Genomic DNA, 26,056 nt, shown 5'->3' with positions numbered 1-26,056 from the left:
ACAATCCTACTCTTACATACACTTTACACATCAGAAATTTAAAAACAAATTGTGCAAATAGATCAAGATATTTTTAAAGATTATTTTTTGGGGCATTTTTAGGCCTTTATTTTCACAGCACAGATGAAGACATGTAAGGGGAGAGAGAGGGGGAATGACATGCAGCAAAGGGCCGCTGGTCGGAGTCGAACCCGCGGCCGGAGTAAACCTCTATATACGTGCGCCTGTTCTACCAACTGAGCTAACCCGGCTACAGATCAAGATATTTTTAAAGAATAACATAGTTGCTTCTTTCAAAGTATTTAATGCAAATGTCGAAATATATACTCTGATCTGCACAATTCAGTAAAACTTTATTAACATGACAACATGCTTGAGATGTTTTTTCAGTAGAGTTTATGCAATTATTTCATGATGGAATCACATTTGTCTAATAAAGGACGTTACAAACGCAAAAGTAGAGGTCTGCAGAAGTTGCTTTTTTTGGCGAAATCTTTCTTTTTGTGGAGATAATATGGCTGTTTTATGAGTACTTCTTTCTTACTTTTTGGCATCAACACGGTGCATGGCTACTTCTCCAGCTCAGCTAATGTAAACACCTCTAATTCTTTACTAGAACATAATGGGAACATAATAACAGGCTCACCTCCTCGGCCATTGTCCTCAGTCTGCCGGCCCAGTCCTCAGCCTGCTCCATCACTGTGGAGAGCTCGGTGGCAGGGCCGTGCTTGAGAGCCTGCGCAGCCGCAACGATCTGCTGCAGGTGGAGCGTACGAATGTGCCTCAGCGAGCGGTCCAGAGGGGTCGCACACTGCCACTGGTCGAGAGAGGGCAGCTCTTCACTGGAGAGAGAGAGAGAGAGAGAGACAAAACACAGAAATACTTTGTATGTGAACAGAAGTGCAGCATCTATTTGCTGTCAACAGGAAGTCTGAAGTGAACGGAACATAACCAGTTTGCAAAGAAAGATTAAACCTAAGTCAAAAAGCACAATATTTGTCTCTGAAATGTAGTCAAGTAGAAGTGTAAAGTAGCATAAAATGGAAATACTCAAGTAAAGTACAGTGAAATACTCGAGTAAATGGACGTAGTTACATTCCACCAGCGTATACAGTAAAAACTTGACAGTGACATTACACGGTGTTTACCTGCAGTCTGTGATGACCTGATCCAACAGCTCGACCACTCGGAGCTCCACATCGTCCAGATCAGTGCCTGCCTTCACCTCCAGCTGCACCCTCTGCAGGTTCGCCTCCTGAATACGCAATCACACACACACACGGTAAATGAATGTTGTCATTTTGCAAAAGAAATTCTTATTTTCAAATTACACATTTTCAAGGTCTAAAACTCAAACATGTCCAAAGAAAGATAGATGGGCAGAGCGCACACAGAGAGAGATACAGCACCCACCAGTCTCTCTATGGCGGCCAGCAGCATGTTGAGAGCCTCGATCCTCGGTTTGATATCTTCCCACTCTGAAGACAGAACCACCACTGGTTTAATGTTTCCCCACGGGATGTAGTAGTAGTGGCAACCTGCACACACAAACACACAGACGATACACTCGTCATCAGGGTGGGAAATTAACTTTTTTGCCCACCAGACACTGTGGCTGGTGGATGCTCAATTTTACCAGACGCTTATATTTTTTACCAGCCACTTTTTCCGGAATTCAAATTTATAAAAGTGCACTAGCATATTTTGAATTGCTTCAATACATTATTTTTTTTATTATTAATACATATTTTATTAATATAGGCAAATAAAAAGTGATGTGAAAAAAAAGCCTGCGAGACCATGGTAAAATTGTGTTTGGTCAGTTTGGTCATATTCTACAGTAATTGTAGGCCTACATGTTTAATGAACAAAAAAAATATTGACTCATCTCTCAGTAACATAGCATTAGATAGTCCCTCCAGGATTTCGCAGCCTTTTTTTGAGACTGTTGCGGCCCAAAATGCCTGATTTTGCGGGAGCTTTTGTAAAAAATTGCGATAAAAGTTGCGATGTCTTTTGTATTTTTGTTGCAATGAAGTTGCGTGAGACAGTGAAAGTTGCTTTTTTGTATAGTTCTTTAAAAATAAAAAGGAAACTTATTTTGGGGAGAATAAAATTACTCTGGGCTGAGTTTTCCTAGTAACCTTTCCAAAAAGGCTCAGGATGCTGCAAATGTTGGTATAATATGAAAATGGCTGGTGGATTTAAGACGTGGCTGGTATACAAGGCAAAGTCACCACTTTGAAAAAGTACCCGCCATTGGCTGGTGGCGGGTGCTAATTTCCCACCCTGCTCATCATTCACATGAATTCATCAATAATCATTCAGTCAACATCATTACTTGGGTTAATTAAAAAATATACTAGGGGGGGTACTGCGGTGACGAAAAGTAACTACAAAAATAATAAAATAGATGCTTTTCCAGCTAAAATAAAAAAAAAAAGATATTCTAAACCAGTGGGTACCAAACGTGTGTCTTCCCTTTTGGAAGCTTTTGGACAGAACAACTTTTAATGCAAACATTATTTAATTGATTGCTTGTTTATTATTTTACTGCGCATGTACACCACTTTGCTGCAAACATATATTTATTTAATGCATTTAATATACATTTATATTACTTTATTGCAAATATATATTACTTTATTGCACATGTAACATCTATTTGCTGAAAAAATACACCAATCTACCGCAACTCAAACTAATAATCTGCTCATCTTGGTTTGTTTTATGCACATCTACAGTATATTAGTCTATTTCCAACCATATTAATACCCGAAAGTCAACTTGTTGCACATTTACACACGTGTCTGAATTTTATTGCACATATATAGACATTTGGTGCTTTACTACCAATTCAAATGTCTGTAGGTTTCACCTGGACTACACTGCTCCATTTACAACCTGACCTTTGACCTACCGTCAAACACAGCCCTGCTGAACTGAGTGGTGGAGGCCAGAGGGAGGCAGGTGTAGTCAAACTTGTTGCCGTAGTTACCGATGCTGACCTCGAACTGGATGGCGTCGTCGACGTCCTGGAGGAGGGTGGCCGAGTAAAACGCCACGAAGAGAGAGAACTTCCTCTTCCTGAGGAACTTCTGTTAGACGGAGGAAAAGATTGATAAAGAGTGAGAGATGGATCAAACATTTCTTTGTGTCGTTCAAGTGTTTATAACCTTCTTCCCTCTCACCTCCACCACCAGCAGGTCATCTGACGGTATGTCTTCAGTTTTCGGCTCCGGCTTGTCCGCCAGTTTTGTAGTTACTTCCAGTAAAACTCGACCTCGGTAGGCCACGCCCTCCCCCTGACACACAGAAGAAAATACATCTTTAAAAAGGAGCAATATTCATTCAAATGTCAATATATTATTGCCACAAAGACATTAGTGTAATTACCAAAACAACCATACAATTACTGAGAGGCCTGTAACAGCCTCTACTCTGAAAGCGCCCGACTTCACCACGTCACAGACTGTATGGGTTGTAGCTGCTGCAGTAATGGGCTGATCACATGTCACATTAAATTGAAGACTATTGCGATATGCACTTGTATTGCACTATAAGCAAATAAAATAAGTAAATAATAATAATTAAAAAAATAAGAACGCTTGCGGTGATTGGATCAAAAAAAGGATTGAAGGGCGCCTAGATAGCTCAGTTGGTAGAGCAGGTGCCCATATGTATTTATATAGAGGTTTACTCCTCAACGCAGCGGGCCGGGTTCGACTCCGACAGGCGGCCCTTTCCTGCATGTCATTCCCCCTGTCTCTGCCCTTTCATGTCTTCATCAGTTCTGTCAAAAATAAAGGCCGAAAATGCCCAGAAAATAATCGTAAAAAAAAAAGGATCGAATTTACGTATTGTTTGACTGGAGAAGTTTCGATACTACTTTGTACTTGGTTATTTTGGTTAAAAAGGACCTGAGTACCGATACCTAGCCCAAGTTGACGTGTGAAATAAACACATTCAAAAGTCAAATGAAGTCAAGTCAGCAAGGCAAAATCAAGTTCTGGATGGTATTATGTTATTATTTTATACTGACTGTGTTTGAAAAAACAAATGTCACGTTACCTTTCCAAGGTTGAGCGCTTCGTGTGGATCGTTGAAGGCGCTGAACTCTCTGGGGCTGCCATACAGGTTCACAAAACAGGGACCGAACGTTGGCAGGAAACCAAGACTGTCGTCAACTGCAATGACACAAAACGGCCAATAGATTTAATCATAAACAGGGCAGATAGTGGAAACCATGAAAATGAAGAAAAGACTGATTGGTTGATGAAATGATGTGCATAAGGATTCAGAGAGTTTCATTAGAATCAAGCCAAGATGGAAACAGTTAAGAGTTCAAAAAGGATAAGAAAATATACATCACAAAAATAATGTGAAACAGTTGAATTGACTGAACTGTTTCAAACAATATAAAAGTGGTGTAGAGAGGATGGTGGACGTACTGCCAGAGTGGAAGTTCCGTGGAGTCAAGTCATCTGAATGCGTAGAGAGGAAGGATGGTTCAGAATCACAGACAGATGTTCAGAGTCAGACAGAAAGGAAACTGACGTCTCTGAACGTCACTTAAACCAAAACGGATGCACTGGACCACTACCAAAGAAAACCCTGAACAGTCAAAGCAAAATCATTTAGCTTGTTTCAAGAAAAAACCTGAAACAAGACGATAATGACAAAAATGTACTTCACTTGTAGTAAATTAAAGTAAATTACTTGGTTTATGGTGGCTTTAAAGGACAATTCCGGCACAAAATGAACCTAGGGGTTAATAACACATGGGTACAGAGTCGACCGTTCTCTGGGATATGTTTTCATGCTAATCGAATGGGATCAATTTTAGCGCTAAACGGTAATTAGCCAACCAGTCGAACGACGAACGCCGTGCTTGAGCTATGTGAATGGTTACTGGTTGCACGGCGTTCGTCGTTCGACTGGTCATGACTGTTTTCCCAAGACGGCGCCTGCCTGTATACGTGAACGGTACTGTCTTTATAAACTATCTTTTTAATAAACTGTACACTTACAAAGTTCTCAATGCTTCGGTTTACATGTAGGGACCCTCATTATGCTACCATGGAAGTGTGGTGCTATTTTGAGCCTTGTTAGTGGTGTAGAAATAGAGATTTCTTTTTAATTTAGCATGCCCTGACGACTAGCGTTACAAGCTAATTACCGTTTTGCGCTAAAACTGGTCACATTCGATTAGCATGAAAATAGATCCCAGAGAACGGTTGACTCTGTACCCATGTGTTGTTAACCCCTACGTTCATTTTGCACCGGAATTGTCCTTTAAGGTGCTATATGCTGATGACTCGTCATTATTCACATGCTATTTTTTTAAACAAAGACAAAGAACAAATGGCACTTGTCTTCATCTGGGACAAGGGCGAGACAACTGTGAGGCACTCTGAGGACTCGACACGCAGGCAATGTCAGTGTTCAGCACAAAAACATTACCAGGTTACTCATCATGCATGTCACTGGCAAAAAAAACATGACCATGCTTTGTTATGATTACAAACCACGGATCCATCAGGTGGTTTAAGACTTGAGATTTATAGAATCACATTCATACTGGACTCTTAAATCAGAAATTCACACTGTGTTTATCAGAAGTCGCTAAAAGCCATGTGTAAAAATGTTCATTTATGTTGCTGATGGAAACTGATGATAAACCGTTTCTGTTCTCCATACCACGCCAGGCCATTCCTGTGCTATGAGCATACTGGTCTGAACTGAGTCAAACTGGTCTACTCATAAGAGCAACACACTCCAGATTGTTGGGGAATCCAGAAAAGGAGCAGAAAATCCGAGCATCTCAAGGAAGGAAAAACAAACTATTGACTAAACCAAACCAGAAAAGACCAGTTAAAGCGTAACTCTCGCCAAAATGCAACCTAGGGTGTTTTTGTGAATGTACCCGAGTCAAACTTTCGTTTAAAACCATAATTAGGACGGAATCGTGTGTTTTAAAAATAGCGATTTTGATGCTATAATAGCAATGCCCCTAGCACTCCCATTCAAAAGGCCATTTGACTGAAAAACGAGAATACGGTAAATCTTAAAAGTGGCCTTTCCATCCTAATTATGCTTTTAAACGAAAGTTTGACTCGGGTGCATTCACAAAAACACCCAATGTTGCATTTTGGCGAAAGTTACACTTTAAGTATAAACACTTCGGTGCAGTCAAAGCCATCCAATTCCAGTCTAAACAAGTCCAAACCAAACTGGCAGGGTACAGTCCAGTTCAGACCAGTTTCGACTAGTTACTTACCATCTATCTCTCCACCGGGCGCGGAGATCTTAGACATACAGAGGTGGCTGGTGCCGATGACATCATTGTGACTGGCTCTGTCCCTGAAATAAGAGAGTGAGAAATGCGGTCAACATAATGCTGTAGATGTAAACAAACACAGGCTATAAAAAATAGCCCACAGCTTATCACAGTTGTCTTGATCTATGAGGGGGGACCCACAAAGTCAGACTTTGAAAACGCCTGCTTCAAGCTAAGGTTTCATGCAAAATTCTTTATATTCTGAAGAGTTTGATAAATCAAAAATATAAGTAATATAACATGTGGGATTCACCAGTCCAGAATTCTGATCCTCAGCTTCTCACACATGGAGGGAAACTGGGAGGGAAAAAGAAAGAATATACTGTATGATGATGATAATGATGAGTTTACCTGTCTTGGTAGCACAATAAAGTTTCACAATAACATGTGTTTTGCTCTGTTTGTGTGTGTGTGTATTACCCTAATAGGCATGGACAGACTCTGGTTCCATTGTGGATTGGCATTCTTCTCCAGAATCTTAGTGCAGACCTGAAAAAAGAAAGGAAATACAATATACATTAAATATTTAGGTTCTGTATTTAATGTTGGGTTTGGAATAAATTGCTCGGTTCAAATGACGCACGGTTTTGCCAGCAAAGTGGATCTCCACCAGAGGATCCACCAGGTTCTTCCTGTTGCTGTCAAACCCAAGAATCTGCCTCATCCCATCCATGAAGGCATCGTCCACTGCAGACATAAAACAGGAAGAAATTAGAGATCCCTTGAGCTCTAATTTCAAACTACGTAGAGCTGCATAACGAAATCGGTTAGTTGTCAACTATTATATTAATTGGTAAGTATTTTGATAATTGATTAATTGGTTTGAGTTAAAAAAGTAAAATGTCTCTGATTTCAGCTTCTTAGATGTGAATATTTTCTAGTTTCTTCACTCATCTATTGAGGACGTCATCTTGTACTTTGGGGAACAGGCATTGACATTTTTCACCATTTTCTGACATTTTATAGAGCAAACAACTAATTGAATCGACAGATGAAAATAATCGTTAGTTGCAGCCCTAATAAACACACACTAGAGAGACTGACTTTGCGGCAGGTCTTCAGCTCTGAAGATCCTCAGGGTGAAGGTGGCTCCTCTCAGAGACAGACCAGCCGGTCTCAGCAGGTTTCCTTCAATGTCTTCTTTATCCTCCACACACTCGCGTTTATCAGCCTGGAAGACACACAGATACAAATACCTACAAATGTTCATAAATAAATAAACACCTGCATTTATTAAAAGCAAAACCCAAACATGGAATATACAATAAAGAAAATTTGGGTAAGAAATGCTCGTCTGATTATTATGGTTTGTCCATTTACATCTTTATTGAACTGGTTTTTTTTATATGTTCGCCATGCACATCATTATATAATATGATGCAGTACATATGATATGATGCAGTATCTACTACTATCTATCTAGTAGTATACAAAGTAGTATACAAAGTATCTAAAATTGGCTCCACATTGACGAACAACATGCAAATGCTCTTTCTGTGTATGCATTGTTAATGTTAAAAACAGAATAGTATAATATTGTACTATAATATAACACTTTCAAAGGAGTTATTCTGCAGAATGAGTACTTGTACTTTTGATACTTAAAGTACATTTACATTTTTTAATTCAGGACTTTTTAGACTGTGGAATTTCTACTTTTTCATACTTCTTCCACCACTGAGGCAGAAGATAATACCAAAATATTTGAGGGACTGAAATCTCAAACCATTAAAAATATTAAAACTTTGCTATTCTTATATCTTAAAAACTAGTAAGACAGAAAACCAAGTAAAGTTCATGTGTGACACCAGAGGAACGGCCATGTTGTTACTAAATAAAAGTGTATGTATTGTTGTCAGGCTAAAATTGGGGTCTAAACTGTGTTTCAGCCTCAATTTTACTTAGTCTTACCTATGGGACTTTGGGTTTAAATGCTATCATGAGAATGCTAGCAGGCTAACATTACTATGCTGCAGTAGCATAAAAACTACATAAGAAAATGCTAACGTTTAGCCTGTACTATTTAATACCTTAGCATGCATACAATTAGCAAGGCAACGTGCTAACATTGCTCTTAGGGTAATGCTACCATGCTTGTGTAAAAAGCTAGTCTTTAGTATGTTAGCATTCATTTTAAAGTACAGTTAGGCTAGTTAGTTTCAGAGTTATACAGTTTTCTAATGTGAGGAACAAATATCATCATAATGCTGTTTTGCTAATCGTTTTTTATCCATTCAGACTCACCGGTGGCTCGTCTCCAGCTGCCAAAACCAGCAGGCTGACCTTTAGGTAACCTTTGACCCCGGCAGAGAGGTCATCGGGGTCACACAGCAGCAGCCATTTCCTCAAGAAGCAGTGTCCTAAAGGGAAGGGGACGGGCTCAAACTCCAGCTAACCAATAACATACTGGAACCAAGAACTTCAAACTAAGAACCAGGGACAGTTTTCACACCAATACAACAGTACAAATCACCAAAAACCAAAAAAGTCCACATAAACGTAGACTCACTGTGCTCATTGTAGACGGTGCCCACATCCAACTGTAAAAAATATGAAAATATGTTGATTTTGCTTTTTCTTTTACTTTTACTTTTTTCTGGATGAATGTGCCAGAAATCATGATCACAGATCAAACACACCTTTCCATTTTATGCAACTTCATATATTTTTTTGTACTCCACTACATCTCAGAGGGAAATATTTTACTTATTACTCCACTACATTTGTCCGACAGCTTTAGTTACTTTTCAGATGACAGTTTTTCATCCCCTTTCCTGTCCAGTGAAAACCATCGTCATCTGTCCCCCGTGAAGGCTGCCTCAAAGCGCTTATTTCTACCCCGAGATCCGAGGAGCTAGTATCAAATAGGGATCATCGAGGAGCTTTAGGCGAGGATACGCAAGAATTTGTCAGCTGTGTGGGCAGAGTTCAGCTGCACGGCTTCCGGGAAGGCTACTCTTGTGTATCCTCGCCGAAAGCTCCTCGGAGATCCCTCCTCGATGCTCGCTCCTCGAAACAGGAATAAGAGCTATGAGACGGCCTTCGCCGAGGAGGGACAGAACAACTTTCGGTTCAGCCGAGGACCGAGGAGCTATCTAATAAGGGCCATGAGATGCAGCCAATGTATCTCCAGATGTGTCGATGTTGAATGTTTGTGATAAACTGAAGGATGAAATGTTCCAAATGTGTTGAGAAAACCTCCATTTACAGTTTTCAAACTACATTTTGCTGATGCAGTACATTGTTTTACTTAAATCGGGTTTTAGAAGCAAAACATTTACTTGTAGTAAAGTATTTTTACAGTGTGGTAGTACTTTCACTAAAGAAAGGGATCTGAATACTTCTTCCACCACTGTCCAGCATTAAATATTTTATATCTGTTCATCAGTTGGAACAGACAAGTGCATTAAAATGACAGTTTACCTTGAATTCACCGATCACAGCATCAGTTCTGAGTGAGCGAGAGTCACACACCTGTCAGGCAGATAGAGAGAGTTTGCATTTTATCAAGGGCAACAAAACAGGAAAATCCAAGAAGAAAATGTAGGTAAAAATAAGCTGACTCACAGTGATGAAGATCGGTTCATCAAACAAGTCTGATGGAGTCTCGAAAAAGTTCAAGAAGAAAGTCTGCCGAGAGGAAAGCAGTTTGACAGTTTCAGATATTAACTGTTTTCTGGCAAATTATTTTAACCTTTCGTATTTCTTGTTTACCTCATCAAAGATCGGGTTGTTGCCCTTTCTGATGCGGGTCCTCTTGGTCTGCCCGGCTACCGTTACCTTGACAACAGGCTTGATGTTGATGCCCGGCAACTGTCGGCCCTCGATGACCCGCACACGAACCTGGACAGGAAGATATATGAGCAGTGACTTTCAGCAAATAAAGTGTGTACAATTTAAAACTGACAACTAATTTATAGCTACCAGTAGTTTTAGTAAAAAAAAAACATTAATTATCTGCCAGAGTCATGATAAACTGGCCAGTTAACAATGTGTTCATAGGCCAATATACTATGCGTATGTCATGTATTGTCAGTGGTGGAATGTTACTCAAGTACTTAGCTACAAATATGAGGTATTTATACTTTACTTGAGTCTTTATTTTCATGCCCCTTTCTACTTTTACTCAACTAGATTGAGGCACAAGTATTGTACTTTTTAATTCAACATTATTTATCTGAAAGCTTTAGTTTCTTTACAAATTAAGATGTTTGCAAAATAGGTGTCCAGTTCTTAGGGGGTGCTCAATAGCAAATGACAGTATGTCAAAAAAAAAAAGAAAATTCAGGGGTGCATTTGTGTAGTGACTGTATGATGTCAACATGAACTCTAGACATTTTACTCTGTTTCTTTGATTTGCATTACGGTTTGAAAAAAAGTTTGGAAAACCAAATGCAAATTAGTTGAAGGTCAAATTCTAGCTTCTGTTTACAACATAATGATACATTCATTACCACAACTGAATAGTCTGCATTCTCAGTAGGCACTCTGTCTTTTGTTGTTCATAAACCCTTACACAGAACACTTCCTCATACAAACTTCATCCGTGTGGAAGACAACCAAAACAGTAAAAGTGGAGGAGGAGGGAAGGAGAGGTTAGTGTTTATCTGTGTATTTATTTACTGTCTTTGTGTGGAGAGACTCACACATTCACTATGTTGCTCTCTCTGCTGCTGCTGCTGCTGATCTGCAGCGCCCAGGCTACTAGTTTTTATGGGACAGTGATGACTTACTACCCAAAAAATGCTAACACAGATGGATCTGTCACGGTAAGTACAGTTTCCTTCTAAGTCAATAATCACCTGTTGATAATTTATGTTAAGTGAAATAACTTTCCATAACTAAGTTTAACGGTTAGGAATGAAAATTAACAGAAAGTAAAAAGTGATCAGTAACAGTATTTGTTGGATGTGGAGTGCAGTAAATTCTGCATTTTTAGTCCTTAGAACAATGCAACAAAGGGGATTCTTTATATATCTTTTTAAATAAACTGTACAATGATACCATAAAAATACCTTTCCATGAGGTGTGTCTGTATGGAACCTGGACCATGTAAAAATAAACCTAAAGCAAGATAGATTTTTTGGAAGACTTTGAAGTCTTTCCTTTTTGTGTCCTGGATGTTGCCATTAATGCCATAACACCTGTTCACTTGTCCACAGGTGGTCCTACGCTATAAGCTAAGCTTCAGCACTTGCCAAGAGAATGCCTCGTGGACCTGCAGCAGTGGTGATTGTGGGAATGAGAGTTCTTTAGTGCTAAACATTGTGGACCAGGAGAGCAGTGGAGAGTGGTGTCAGAGAGAGGGAAACATGACTCGCCAGGTTCCTAGCAATGCTCCATTTCAGCTGCGGTGAGTGCACCATGACAATGCAAAAAAATCTCACAGAGGGTCAAAATGATCATTTCTTAATACTTACTGAAAGGTAAAAACATCAAAACCTCTTAAAAAATGTCAACAGTTTAGCTAAAGGTTTTTTTAGGCCCTGGAAAGAAAATCTCCTTAATCGCTACCAATCAATGAATACATTTAAATTAAGGTTTTTTTTTTTGTTTTTTATATATATATATAAATGTTATCAAGTGTAGATTTAAGTGTAGCTTTAATACCTTGCAAGTTAACTGTACACAACTATAGATACCTATACATACAGTACATACATACATACATGTATTCCGTGCACCACAGTAAAAACTGACTTTCTCATTAACTTTGAAGGTTAGACGGGGTTAACTGGACAAATAACATACAGAACATCCTTCCCTGGAGGGCTGTGACTCTGGTGGAACTAAGGAACCGGTCGGACATCGGCCGAGCCAACACATCACCCCAGACCACCATCCTGCCAGATCTGAGGTCAGCCTCCTCATTGTTTCTGTTTATTTTTGTTAGTTATTATTAGGGTGACCAGACGTCCTGGTTTGACCGGGACAGTCCCGATTCTGAGTTGCGTGTCCCGAGTCCCGACAAAAGCCTGTCGGGACGCTAAAATGTCCCGGTTTACACCAACCACTATGAAATTGTCCTGGTTGTCAGCGATTACATAGCCGATATGGTCTTATTATAGCCCGATCATTAACTAAACCCGTGTAGAAAGACTAATAAAGCATCCAGCGTATGATTTTAACAATGTGTGTGTGTGTGTGTGTGTGTGTGTGTGTGTGTGTGTGTGTGTGTGTGTGTGTGTGTGTGTGTGTGTGTGCGTGCGTGTCAGTCAATCGTAGCGGTTTGCGTCTGCCTAATCTGTGCAGCCAGCGTTACAATATATATTTGTAAACATTGTCACGGTACCTCTTCTTATCTGTCTCGTTTTAAGCATAGACTGTATATGTCTATGGTTTTAACCAGTCCCTCCAGGTCCGCTGGAAAGTCAGCGGACGAGAGCTGGGTGGAAATGTTCGCGCATTTCAAAAGCAGGGAAATTCCGTTCAAAAATGTAGGTCTCCTTTGTCAGTTTGCCATGTGTCTAGTGTCTACCGGACACAAATGCTCCCGTTGAGCGGCTCTTTTCGCTCATGAACAACACATGGACTGACAAGAGGAACCGTATGACCATTCCCACCTTAAAGACGCTACTCGTCACACGGGCCAATTTTGCTGAAACCTGTGCGCAATTTCACAGTAGGCTTTCAGCCAACATATTAATTCTTGAGCAAATTCACTCCTCTAACAAAATATACAGAATGAAAATTTCCAAAATTTTTCCAATAGGGAAGCTATCTGCTCTATCAAATGAGATTACATTTGTGTGTGTGTGTTGTTGGTTAGAATAACACTGGTAACACTTTACATAAGGGTACATGAATTGTCATGAATTCATGCATGAATTAATTGATGTAGGCTATGTATTATTATGCATTATGTAATTAATGATTTATGTGTTACTGCATTCCTTAATATCCCATGAATGACATGAAAGTCATTCGTGACCTCATACATGAACAACACAATGAAAGCATTAGGTACGTGGGCACATCATTATGAATTATGATTTATTAAGCAGATTATTTTTATGCAAAAAAATGTGGCCATCACTGCGCAAATTCTGATTTGAACACAACTTCTGCATAATATTGTATCCACCTTACCTAATGCTTTAGTTGATGTGTTGTTCATGCATGAGGTCATGAATGAGAGGCTATGAACTCATGTCAAGTCCTGATGATTCATAAGATATAAAGGAATGAAGTAATCCACAAATCATGAATTAATTCATGCATCAATTCATAATTCATGTACCCTTGCCATGCAATGAAAAATACCTTTTCACAAAGTTTTTCATAAGTTCAGTGGGTGCATTTTCCAAAAGAATGCTTTAATTCTGAAAAATAAAGTTGGTCCCACACGAAACTCACTCAATGTCTTTAAATATTATTGCTTAATAATATTATTGCTTAATAATATATATATATATATATATATATATATATATATATATATATATATATATATATATATATATATATATATATCTGACCTGGGCTGGCACATGTTCACGTTAAAAAGTGTGTGCGTGCACGCAGTGTCCTGGTTGTAGTTCCGAGAAACCTGGTCACCCTAGTTATTATACATCTTACGTATTTTAAACATTTCGTGTGTCACAACACATTTAAAACAAAACCTTCAGACTCATTGTGAATTGTATGTATTAAATTTGTTTCCCTAAACTTAAACTTGTTTTTTTAATGGCTTCTTTGTGGGAAAACACCTTTAAAGATTGAACAGGTTCACGATTAAATTCATTAAGGTCAGCGGTAACCTTCCTTGAGGAACAAGTGAGTCAAGTTATATGCAGTATCTAATTCCAACTCATGAAACTAATCTGACATTTGACATTTAACAGGTGCCTTTGTCTAGATGAAACTGATCCAGCAGCAGCTAGCTTGGCAACCTGGCTTGTGGTTTACATGGTTCATTAATGCAAGGTTGCATATTGTTTCTTTCTGTCAGAGTTCCTTCAAATTGTCAGAGAGATTTCAACCTGTTGGCATTTGACCCTGACGGAGATGATGTTAGATGCAGATATGGAAACACAGCACTGTTTGAGTGTGACTCATGCACACCCCCGTCTGTTCTCAGTGCCTCGTCAGTGAGTAGCCAAAGTAAACATACAGTGACGCTTGAAAATGACTCCGTTGCAATCCAGTGAGTAAGTGAGTAAAGTCGCTACAAAAGACATACAGTTCTGTGGTTCAAGTCATACTTGCAAATCAGGAAACAAATTGTTGTCATACACAGATGTAAATCTGATCTGTTGATTCTATCAAAAGGTGTGCCAAAGGGCTCAACATTGGGAGCACTTCACATCCTTCTATGCAAATAATTTACCATCAGTTTTCAATAACTGTTGTTTTCAACTTTATGCTGATATGTCATATATACATTTAAACCTGATCTACTACAAATTCAAGCTTCTTACAATATTATGATATTTGGTACCAGACAGAAAGTCAAATCCAAACCTGGTCCCTGTGTAATAACATTTAATGACGGCACTACTCTGTATAAAGTTAATAAAATGTCTTGGTGTATGGCTTGATTATGAACTCTCATTAAAATCACACATTGATCCTGTGTTACATAAGGTCAACTTTGGAATCAATGTTTTACAAGCAGTGTTAGTAAGAAACTTTCCCCACAACTTATACTTCCGATTCTTGAATATTGTAATGTAGTATATCAAAACACATTTGTCCAATCCTACCTGGTTCCACTTAACACAGCATAAATAAGTCTCTGAAGATGTGTTTTCTCACTCATTATGGTACATTGTATATTGCTCTCACAATATATTGTATCTCTTACCTCAAATTACGGAGTTCAGCAGTTTGCTTCAGCTCTATTAGTATGTCTCTTGTGTTACGAACGAAAACAATTGGCCAGCAGACTGGAAAAATTTACTTGTTGCTATAAAATCCATTTCAGTACTTGGTATGTTTAAGCATGCCCTGTCTTCTCAATTTAAGATGGACTGCAATTATAGTCAATGAAGCTGTCACTGTTTGTACCTATTATTTATATCTAATGGTTATACCTGATTGTATTTGGTGATCCACTCACACTCTTCTGTTAATCTACAGTATTATTGACCAATTTGGCCACCTAGTGGTTGTAATGTTTTGATGAGTTAATGTATAGTACGTGGGTTTTTTTGTGGCTGTTGTATGCACGTTGTCGTACTGATAATTGTATTTCTTTTTTTATTTCTTTTTTTTATTTTGTCACTCCTCATTGTTATGTATTGATTGTGATGTATGTTGGGACCCCCTCGAAAATGAGATGATACATCTCAAGGGGTTTGTCCTTATAAACAAACTGAAAATGAAGATAAAAAGATTTTCTTTCTAGCCTTGTAGCCTAACTTTAATTCCAAACTGCATATTTTGACCTCATGTCCCTTTTTGTTCTCTTGCAGTCCTGTACTCTGTCATTCAGCACCACCCTGAGCAGTAATGAAGGTGCGTACGTCGTACAGCTGGTGATGGAGGACTTTCCCAGGCAGAATATCACCCTGACTCAAACCAACGGATCACAGACAATAATAACTACCAACAATGCTATCAGCAAAATACCTGTCCAGTTTGCTTTAAGGGGTAAGAGTGTATATAATCAAAGTTATTTGGCAGTCATTATAATCTTATAAGGTATTTAATAATGTCCATGATGGATTGGATGCTTCCTCTGCTAGCACTAGTTACTGTTTGAAAACTGCAGATAAGACCCCTAAGTTATAGTACCAACATCTGATTCGATGATTTTTGTCAAAACCTCTAGTCTAGTCTTTATGTGACATTTTTAAAATGTATCAGATCCAGCACTGTAAACAGCTAGCAAGTTTGTTCCAAATGGTATAATAGATGTCAAGATTTTTCACAGAATAGGTGAAAGTCTTGACCTTGACCTACTGGTAACACTATAGGATTAGGGCTGTCAAAATAACGCGTTAATTTCGATTAATTAATCTGAGAAAAAATAACGCGTTAAAAAAAACCCTGCAGATTAATCCATTCCATATTGACGTTTGACCCGGAGCCGTTCTAGCCACCATTCGACTGTAAAATGAAGGAGGGAGACGAGAATGTGCTGCCTGGATCATTGATTGGAACATTTACTTGTAAAAATTCTTCCTGCCAACCCTGGCTACCGAAATCTGGTGCCACTGATATGTCTGCACTTCTCTCTGATGCTCTGAAACAGACGTTACAGGCAACACAAACACCGCTGCACGTGTATGGAGCTAAAAGAGTCTCAGTAAAGATAATGCACACACTACATTCACATATGCACACACAGGATTCATACATGCACACACATGATTCATAAATACACACACAGGATACACAAATGCGCACAAAATTCACAAATACACACACAAAATGTAAAAAGCACAGAAGATTCACAAATGCATACAAAATTCAGAAATGCACACAAAATTCAGAAATGCACACAAAATTCAGAAATGCAAACAACATTTACAAATGCACACAAGATTCAGAAATGCACAGGACAAGATTCAGAAATGTTTTTCGGATGCACACACAAATATATCTTGATTTACAAACTGCTTGCGGTCTGAGAACTTCACTGCATTTGTGTGTGAATTTTGAGACTCCCCTGACTTGGCTCGACACACAAATGCCTTTTTTTAAACAGGGAATGATCTACAACCAATCAGATATCGCCCTTGTTTTAGCCAATCACAAGAACGCACCCCACGTGGGGGATTGTTTACTTATAAGCCAATCACATGAACGCGTTCACACAGCGCTATATGAATGTGGTGTAGGAGTCATTGGTCGAACTTATAAGTCACGCCCACTGCCAACTCGGAACTTGCAGACAGAGCAACAACCAACAACGGGACATTTTTAACAATTTTCACCATCTTATTCATCATTAAATTCACTTCTGACAACATTTTAGGCGAGAAATCAACTATGTAGAGGTCAAATATGGGCCGTTTTACGAAAATTTATGGCTAATTGCAAATTTTGCCCGACTGTGTTTTTTGGGTTAATGGACTACCAAACGCTGCTGCCCTGACAGAGCTCCAGGGCCTGCAGCTCCCCTCTTCCTGCTAAATGGCCGCTGTGTGTGAGTGAGAGCGCGGTCAGCGAGCTTGTTACGCCCGCAATCTCTTACCACAGGTTCCAGTTAATCTTATAATGGATATATGTGTTGAGTTATTTAAACAAACGATCATGGAAATAAACGCCTCTTGTCCGCGAGTCTCATTGATAGAGCCTGCGGCTGGATGGAGCTCTATCAATGAGAGCTAGCTAGCCTCCTCTTAGACCTCTGAAACGAAACCCCTAATGTTCACAAAAAGCATTAAATTGAAATCGGACACCATAGGTAGCTTTATAAGACCTTGGGGTAGATGTTCTATAAGTGGCATGACGAAATTCAAACTGTAAATATACAAAAATTATGCCGAAAGTGTGGCAACAATCTTTCCCATAGGATTAATACATATATTATATAGGATAATATATAATATATAGGATAATACCCGGCGCCTAAAGGGTTAAATGGGACACATAGCTAGCCTAGCTAGCAGCTCCTCCTAAGGAGACCCCTAATGTTCACAAAAATGCATTAAATTGAAATCGGACACCATAGTTAGCTTTATAAGACCTTGGGGTAGATGTTCTATAAGTGGCATGATGAAATTCAAACTGTAAATATACGAAAGTTATGCCGGCAGCTGGCAGCCAGCCAGCTCCGGAGCTCCGCGGAGCCCCGAGCCCCGGTCGTCCAATAACCGAGAAACGGTGACTTTCACTGGGTATGGAGTTTGCCGCTTTCTCGTCAGACTGTGTGGAGCTCCTAAAGTTGAGCAAAACATTAGGTGAATTACTACGAGAATGGATGACTCCATTGGGGTGCGTTCTTGTGATTGGCTAAAACAAGGGAGATATCTGATTGGTTGTAGATCATTCCCTGTTTAAAAAAAGGCATTTGTGTGTCGAGCCAAGTCAGGGGAGTCTCAAAATTCACACACAAATGCAGTGAAGTTCACAGACCGCAAGCAGTTTGTAAATCAAGATATATTTGTGTGTGCATCAGAAAAACATTTCTGAATCTTGTCCTGTGCATTTCTGAATCTTGTGTGCATTTGTAAATGTTGTTTGCATTTCTGAATTTTGTGTGCATTTATGAATTTTGTATGCATTTGTGAATCTTCTGTGCTTTTTAAATTTTGTGTGTGTATTTATGAATTTTGTGCGCATTTGTGTATCCTGTGTGTGTATTTATGAATCATGTGTGTGCATGTATGAATCCTGTGTGTGCATATGTGAATGTAGTGTGTGCATTTATCTTTATTGAGACTCTTTTAGCTCCATACACGTGACGCTAGTTAACACTATACTAAACAGCAGCTAACGTTAGCCTACCGCTAGCTAGTAGCTGGATTAAACACGGTTACAATGCTGACAGCTAACGCTGAACGGTGTAAAGTTTGACTGTGTTTTACTGTAGAGGATTCAACACCGGTATGTAACAATCTGCAGCTGCCATCGGAGAAACAACACAGACGGTGCGTTCAATGACACTGGTAAACTACAGCCTTGTGGTGCATTTGAAGTTATTGTAAATGTCCTTTTCCCATCTGGTGGTTGTTTTTGTCATTCACAGCAATTTACTAGTGAAATAAGTTATTGTTATTGTTATACATTATTATTAAATCATTTAATTTTGACCATATGGCCTTAGCAATAAACAAGCCTTCTTTAATGTCACCAACTGTTGTTTAGTACCCTTTTTTTTCTTCTTTTTTTCCTTTTTTAAAAAGTATCGGTTCAGGCACTGTTAATTATGTATGCGATTAAGTTTGATTAATTAATCACAGAGTATGTAATTAATTAGATTACATTTTTCAATCGATTGACATCCCTATATAGGATATATGGTGGGGTCAAAAAAAGCCTTAAGAAATAATAATCTGGGTACCACAATTGTCTGGACATCATTTTATGGCAATAAAACACTTTTCTATTCTAGTCTGGTGGTGAACATATGGATGGACGAACCGACAACAAAACATTTTTCTTTTCTTTATTGTCCCAGTGGACCCTGCAGTGCCATCTTGCACAGCGGGACTCTATCTGCCCAAATTCCTGCCTCCAACCCCAGCTAACAGAGCTCAGCTGTACACCTCTGTCAATCAGACCTTGCAAATCAACATCAGTGCAGAGGCAAATGTCTCCACGTAAGTCAAACAATTTTTTTTTTTTAAAGAACATACATATGCATGTACATACAAATGTTCTCTGGTTAGATATGAAAAACTAATCGAATACCAGGCACAAATGGTTTTCATGCCAAGGTTTTTAAGTACACAATTGTGTTGTGTAACACTGATGAAAAAGACAGGTTTGACAAGAGTGCAACAGGTGCAACAGAACCAACTCTATAGTTTTGTTAGGATATACACAGTGGCTTAAACATAAATATAGGGCATAAAAAAAAAGTTTTGGTTCTGGTTGGTTATCAGTTGAGGTCATGGGTCGATAGGGAATTTATTTTATTTTTTATTTTTATTTTTTTCCCAGTGGCAGCAAGGGATAGGTAGGATTTTTTTTCCCTTTACAGTAGCGATGGATACTCTATTTTTTCATAACATAGCCTACCTGTTACTACATGTACAGCGGACACACAGCTCCAGCGGAGAGGATGGTTCGTTTAGACAGCAGCTAAGTTTACAAGAGTTTGTCCAAAATTCAAGATTCGTTGCAAACTAAGATAAACAGTTAGACTACAAACTGACATCTTTCATTTTAGCTTGTTTGTAAAAAGTCGCTATTTGCAGAATAGAGTTGTGTTTGCACCGCGCGGTGGAAAGAGTGAACAGCGCAGACTGAAATATCTGTGTGTGTGTGTGTGTGTGTGTGTGTGTGTGTGTGTGTGTGTGTGTGTAGCGCGGGCATCGCTGTTCAGAATCCTGTCTATCTTAGGGTAGGGTGACCAGACGTCCCCGGTTTCCGGGGACAGTCCCCAGTTTCGGTGACCTGTCCCCGGCTGGAGCTGTCCCCGGAAATGTCCCCGGTTTTCACTGTGACTGACAGACCCGAAATTGGAATGAAAGAAAGAAAACATTGACCAAATGTATAGTCACGCACCTACACGCGCAGGCTCAAGGCAGCCAGAGCAAGCGCTGCTCAGGGCTCAACTTCGGTAAAGTTAGAAAAATATTCATAGATTCGAACTTCAGGGATCAATTACTCTGCAGCAAAATGTTATTAAATCACAAACGACGCATCTTTCCTACCATAGTGAGGTAAACAACGAGCTACAAACTCATTTTCATCAAAACGAGCCGTCCTCCAACCTGGAGAAATAACATTGGTTGTAGAGACCAATGTTATTTCTCCAGCCGGCGGTGAGACAGTAGTAAGACGAGTGCTTAGAGCGAGAGCAAGAGATAGCTTACAACAAAAATATTTATTAATTTAATGATTAAATAAGGTAGTGTCTCCAAACTTACCTCAATTATAACTTGTCTCCTGCTAGTTGTACTACAGCACTTACTTTTCAAAAATAGGCATATGCCTAATTTTGGGGAATATATTTTGCCAAAAAAATGTAATATCTCAAAATGACAGAGTCATGTCTCCAAAACTACTCCACACATAGAAGCCCCCCTGCTGGTTGTACTACAGCACTTACCTTTCAAAAAATAAGCATCTTCATAATTTTGGGCATTATTATTATACTATAATATATATATATATATATATATATATATATATATATATATATATACACATATAATATACTTATACTACATCACTTACTTTTCAAAAATAGGCATATGCATAATTTGGGGATGTATTTTTTGCCATCATTTATTTTTTATATATATGTCATAATTACAAAGAGGCATGTCTCCAAAACTACTCCACACATAGAACACCTCCTGCTTGTTGTCTGAATTTCTTTTCAAAGTGCACCAGATTGAGGCATTTAAAGACAAAATTTTCTTACAGGGGAGCATGCCCATGGACCCCCAAAGGGGGGCTTGTGCCCCAGTGCAGCTCTAGGTCTAGTGACGCCCCTGGGGCAGTGTCCCCGTTTTAAGTTTACAAAGATAAAAACATTACCTGTTTTGGAGGTATTTACGCTTCTGAGCTGAAAATGTCCCCGGATTTTGTCTCAGAAATCTGGTCACCTTAGTCTATCTTCCATAATGCAATGCTTGTATCCAAATAAATTGTGTTGTGAAGTTGTCATTAGCTTCACTGCTGTTGGCCACCTCCATTGAGCCACAGGGACTTGCTGTAACATTAGAGCACTCTAAAGGGTGTTTACCTTTCATTTGATCGTTTGCTTGCTATGTTAACATCCTCTTGAACGACATTAAACACAACATATAGTTCATGAGTGGTTTCATCTGCCCTGTTTAACGTGTTGAAGCTCCCCGGCGGCGCAATAGCGCTGTGCCGGTGAGGGCTGGGCATCTTGCATCGCAAGAGTGCTGTACAAAAATGTAATTATGGTTTGCCCCAAACTTTTTATTTGTGTATTTATTTAATTTGTATCATTTCTCCTCCAAGCTCATAAAATAAATTTGGGTCGCACATAAATTGACAGGGTCGGTCGGAAACCGGAACCAAACAATTCTTTTTGTTAGGCCTAATAATGCAGTATGCATTCCAGGTGAGACTTTCGATTGAATTTCAATTATTGTCGTGACGGAAAAAAGGTTTTGCTCCATTTTTGGGTAGGGTAGTTTTAAAAATAATTTAACTTGCCAAACCAGTTCTTCTTCTGTTGTTAAAGAATTTCTGAGCTGCTGTTCAGCGGACCAAACAATATAGTCCAGACTACATCAGGAACAGGACAATACACCCTGAGATGGACGCCATCTGAACAAGAAGATGGAGAAAGCCACCCAATCTGCTTTGTTGTCCAGGCAGTTTCCAAGTCAGTCACTTGTCCCATGAATCTTACCCTATAGCAATGTATATGGGAAACTATCATCTGTGTTTCTTATAGCAAAGGTTTTACCCTATTAATGCATACCAAAATATTATAATGTCTGTATAAATATAATGTAAGAAAGGAGTTGTGGGAATAAATGGTGTCCTAGATTTCTTAAAAGAGAATGTGGAATGTTATCAGTTGCTTATGCAGTTACTTTTTCCTTAAAAATCTACTTTTGACATTACTTCTTGTGGTCTCAGAAAAAGGACAATTAATGAATGTGTTCACATTTTCGAAAACCAGTACATTCAATTTCTTGCACAGAGTTTAATGAGAAGACTGATTTCACTCTCATCATCTCTGTACAGATGAATACAGAAGTCAGCTATCTTAGCTTAGCATAAAGACTGGAAACAGGTGGAAACAGCTAGCCTGGCTCTGTCTGTAGATGGAAAAATCGACCTACCAGCACCTCTAAAGCTCATTTATTAAAAATAAAAATATTATATATTGTATATGTAATTTGTACAAAAACAATGCGTGAAAATGTAGTAGTGGTTTTGCAGGGGTTAATGTTAACTGACATATAGCCTTGTATATTGGTGCTTAAAAACCTTTAATCTAATTATGCAAATAAGAATTTTTGCAAGAATGGTGAAATATTCCTTTGAAATGGATGGGAGCTTGAGCAAGAAAGGCATCGAACTTTGTGAATAAGCTACTATATTGATTTATCTCAACAGTTCGACCAAGTATCACTCTGAGCTCCGATGTGTCATTTTGAGTGTTGGATATGGTGTGTAGAAACCTTCCTTGTTTTTTAAGTGTTTGAAATTTCATTAGTGATTTCCTTGATTGATAAAGTTCACATGTAATCTACAGTATATTCCATTTACAGTATGTATTCACTTATGTTTACAGACCCAACAGTGACCATTTGTCCAACAATTGCACCAGTAGTTACAACCACCATAACTATACCAACCACACAAGGCACAACCATCGCAACAACTACCCCATTGACCATAAATACCATCACTACGCCACCTACAACAACCACACAAACAACAATCACAAATCCCCCAACAACTACTTCAATAAACACAACAACCCTTACAACAACTACCCCATTAACCACAACAACCCTTACAACAACTACCCCATTAACCACAACAACCCTTACAACAACTAACCCATTAATCACAACAAACATTGCGACAACTACCCCATTATTTACAACAACCATCACTACACCCCCTACAACAACCACAGATCCCCCAACAACGACCCCATTGACCACAACAACCATCAGTACACCACCTACAACAACCATACAGACAACGACCACAAATCCCCCAACAACTACCCCATTAACCACAACAATGATCACAACAGTAACTACGCCATTGACCACAACAACCATCACTACGCCACCTACAACAACTACACAAACAACAACCACAGATCGCCCAACAACTACTTCAATAACCACAACAACCGTTACAACAACTACCCCAATAATTACAACAACCATCAGTACGCCACCTACAACAACCATACAGACAGCGACCACGGATCCCCCAACAACTACCCCATTAACCACAACAACAATCGCAACAATAACTACCCCATTGACCACAACAACCATCACTACGCCACCTACAACAACTACACAAACAACAACCACAGGTCCCCAAACAACTACTTCAATAACCACAACAACCGCTACAACTACCCCATTAACCACAACAACCATCAGTACGCCACCTACAACAACCATACAGACAACGACCACGACTCCCCCAACAACTACCCCATTAACCACAACAATGATCACAACAGTAACTACCCCATTGACCACAACAACCATCACTACGCCACCTACAACAACTACACAAACAACAACCACAGGTCCCCTAACAACTACTTCAATAACCACAACAACCGTTACAACAACTGCCCCATTAAACACAACAACCATCAGTACGCCACCTACAACAACCATACAGACAACGACCACGGATCCCCCAACAACTACCCCATTAACCACAGCAACCATCATTACGTCACCTACAACAACCACACAAACAACAACCACAGATCCCCCAACAACTACCCCATTAACCACAACAACGATCGTAACAATAACTACCCCATTGACCACAACAACCATCAGTATGCCACCTACAACAACTACACAAACAACAACCACAGGTCCCCAAACAACTACTTCAATAACCACAACAACCGTTACAACAACTACCCCATTAACCACAACAACCATCAGTACGCCACCTACAACAACCATACAGACAACGACCATGGATCCCCCAACAACTACCCCGTTAACCACAGCAACCATCATTACGTCACCTACAACAACCACACAAACAACAACCACAGGTCCCCTAACAACTTCTTCAATAACCACAACAACTGTTACAACAACTACCCCATTGACCACAACAACTATCAGTACGCCACCTACAACAACCATGCAGACAACGACCACGGATCCCCCAACAACTACCCCATTAACCACAGCAACCATCATTACGTCACCTACAACAACCACACAAACAACAACCACAGATCCCCCAACAACTACCCCATTAACCACAACAACGATCGCAACAATAACTACCCCACTGACCACAACAACCATCACTACGCCACCTACAACAACTACACAAACAACAACCACAGGTCCCCTAACAACTACTTCAATAACCACAACAACCATTACAACTACCCCATTAACCACAACAACCATCAGTACGCCACCTACAGCAACCATACAGACAACGACCACGAATCCCCCAACAACTACCCCATTAACCACAACAATGATCACAACAGTAACTACCCCATTGACCACAACAACCATCACTACACCACCTACAACAACTACACAAACAACAACCACAGGTCCCCTAACAACTACTTCAATAACCACAACAACCGTTACAACAACTACCCCAATAACTACAACAACCATCAGTACGCCACCTACAACAACCATACAGACAACGACCATGGATCCCCCAACAACTACCCCATTAACCACAGCAACCATCATTACGTCACCTACAACAACCACACAAACAACAACCACAGGTCCCCTAACAACTTCTTCAATAACCACAACAACCGTTACAACAACTACCCCATTGACCACAACAACTATCAGTACGCCACCTACAACAACCATGCAGACAACGACCACGGATCCCCCAACAACTACCCCATTAACCACAGCAACCATCATTACGTCACCTACAACAACCACACAAACAACAACCACAGATCCCCCAACAACTACCCCATTAACCACAACAACGATCGTAACAATAACTACCCCATTGACCACAACAACCATCAGTATGCCACCTACAACAACTACACAAACAACAACCACAGGTCCCCAAACAACTACTTCAATAACCACAACAACCGTTACAACAACTACCCCATTAACCACAACAACCATCAGTACGCCACCTACAACAACCATACAGACAACGACCATGGATCCCCCAACAACTACCCCGTTAACCACAGCAACCATCATTACGTCACCTACAACAACCACACAAACAACAACCACAGGTCCCCTAACAACTTCTTCAATAACCACAACAACTGTTACAACAACTACCCCATTGACCACAACAACTATCAGTACGCCACCTACAACAACCATGCAGACAACGACCACGGATCCCCCAACAACTACCCCATTAACCACAGCAACCATCATTACGTCACCTACAACAACCACACAAACA

The 26,056-nt window shown here is 39.5% G+C and overlaps 3 protein-coding genes and 1 long non-coding RNA gene across 16 annotated transcripts in view; 1 reads left to right on the top strand and 3 right to left on the bottom strand.

The window, feature by feature from the left end:
- The window catches only part of dysf (dysferlin, limb girdle muscular dystrophy 2B (autosomal recessive)), a 123,912-nt gene that overhangs the window by 77,214 nt on the left and 20,642 nt on the right, over window positions 1-26,056 (bottom strand). For 7 of the 12 annotated variants that reach the window (XM_035993671.1, XM_035993676.1, XM_035993675.1 and 4 more), the window contains exons 7-23: window positions 10,055-10,183; window positions 9,908-9,970; window positions 9,764-9,814; window positions 8,850-8,880; window positions 8,585-8,700; window positions 7,385-7,511; window positions 6,924-7,027; window positions 6,761-6,829; window positions 6,594-6,637; window positions 6,281-6,363; window positions 4,452-4,484; window positions 4,072-4,187; window positions 3,192-3,305; window positions 2,921-3,098; window positions 1,414-1,538; window positions 1,149-1,255; window positions 647-842 (exon numbers count right to left, since the gene is read on the bottom strand). In XM_035993671.1, coding sequence (XP_035849564.1) covers window positions 647-842; window positions 1,149-1,255; window positions 1,414-1,538; window positions 2,921-3,098; window positions 3,192-3,305; window positions 4,072-4,187; window positions 4,452-4,484; window positions 6,281-6,363; window positions 6,594-6,637; window positions 6,761-6,829; window positions 6,924-7,027; window positions 7,385-7,511; window positions 8,585-8,700; window positions 8,850-8,880; window positions 9,764-9,814; window positions 9,908-9,970; window positions 10,055-10,183 — 1,686 coding nt within the window. The remainder of the gene's footprint in view (window positions 1-646; window positions 843-1,148; window positions 1,256-1,413; window positions 1,539-2,920; window positions 3,099-3,191; window positions 3,306-4,071; window positions 4,188-4,451; window positions 4,485-6,280; window positions 6,364-6,593; window positions 6,638-6,760; window positions 6,830-6,923; window positions 7,028-7,384; window positions 7,512-8,584; window positions 8,701-8,849; window positions 8,881-9,763; window positions 9,815-9,907; window positions 9,971-10,054; window positions 10,184-26,056) is intronic. The other 5 variants (XM_035993674.1, XM_035993679.1, XM_035993681.1 and 2 more) reach the window with 1 other exon arrangement.
- Window positions 10,950-26,056, top strand: part of LOC116053083 (mucin-2-like) — a 183,976-nt gene continuing 168,869 nt past the window's right edge. The window contains exons 1-7 of one of the 2 annotated variants that reach the window (XM_035993683.1): window positions 10,950-11,109; window positions 11,503-11,693; window positions 12,060-12,197; window positions 14,292-14,430; window positions 15,757-15,934; window positions 19,413-19,554; window positions 22,125-22,268. In XM_035993683.1, the coding sequence (XP_035849576.1) occupies window positions 10,996-11,109; window positions 11,503-11,693; window positions 12,060-12,197; window positions 14,292-14,430; window positions 15,757-15,934; window positions 19,413-19,554; window positions 22,125-22,268 (1,046 nt within the window). In that variant the 5' untranslated portion in view covers window positions 10,950-10,995. The remainder of the gene's footprint in view (window positions 11,110-11,502; window positions 11,694-12,059; window positions 12,198-14,291; window positions 14,431-15,756; window positions 15,935-19,412; window positions 19,555-22,124; window positions 22,269-26,056) is intronic. The other variant, XM_035993684.1, reaches the window with a different exon arrangement.
- On the bottom strand, window positions 23,090-24,647 carry LOC116053080. The gene is made up of 6 exons (XM_035993686.1): window positions 24,541-24,647; window positions 24,261-24,393; window positions 24,013-24,149; window positions 23,680-23,868; window positions 23,480-23,643; window positions 23,090-23,380 (listed from the first exon to the last, which is right to left on the bottom strand). The coding sequence occupies exons 1-6, from the start codon at window positions 24,631-24,633 to the stop codon at window positions 23,161-23,163; spliced, it is 936 nt and encodes a 311-aa protein (XP_035849579.1). The 5' UTR covers window positions 24,634-24,647; the 3' UTR covers window positions 23,090-23,160.
- LOC118493530 lies at window positions 24,893-25,832 on the bottom strand. Its single transcript, XR_004895485.1, has 3 exons — window positions 25,659-25,832; window positions 25,278-25,466; window positions 24,893-25,166 (listed from the first exon to the last, which is right to left on the bottom strand). It is a non-coding gene; the product is annotated as an uncharacterized LOC118493530 (long non-coding RNA).

Source organism: Sander lucioperca, chromosome 17, assembly GCF_008315115.2.
Source record: "Sander lucioperca isolate FBNREF2018 chromosome 17, SLUC_FBN_1.2, whole genome shotgun sequence".
Classification (NCBI taxonomy): Eukaryota; Metazoa; Chordata; class Actinopteri; order Perciformes; family Percidae; genus Sander; species Sander lucioperca.
The sequence above is the reverse complement of the archived record's forward strand: the minus strand, read 5'-3'. Positions and strand labels throughout refer to the sequence as shown.

Bases quoted from the DNA above. Each gene is read 5' to 3' on its own strand.
- LOC116053080 (XM_035993686.1), bottom strand. From the start codon at position 24,633: ATGATGGTTGCTGTGGTTAACGGGGTAGTTGTTGGGGGATCCATGGTC. The intron at 24,150-24,260 runs GTGGCGTACTGA...TAGTTGTTGTAG, and splicing joins TGTCTGTATGGTTGTTGTAG to GTGGCGTAGTGATGGTTGTT. The intron at 23,381-23,479 runs GTTTGTTGTGAT...AGTTGTTGTAAG, and splicing joins AATGGGGTAGTTGTCGCAAT to GGTTGTTGTGTTTATTGAAG.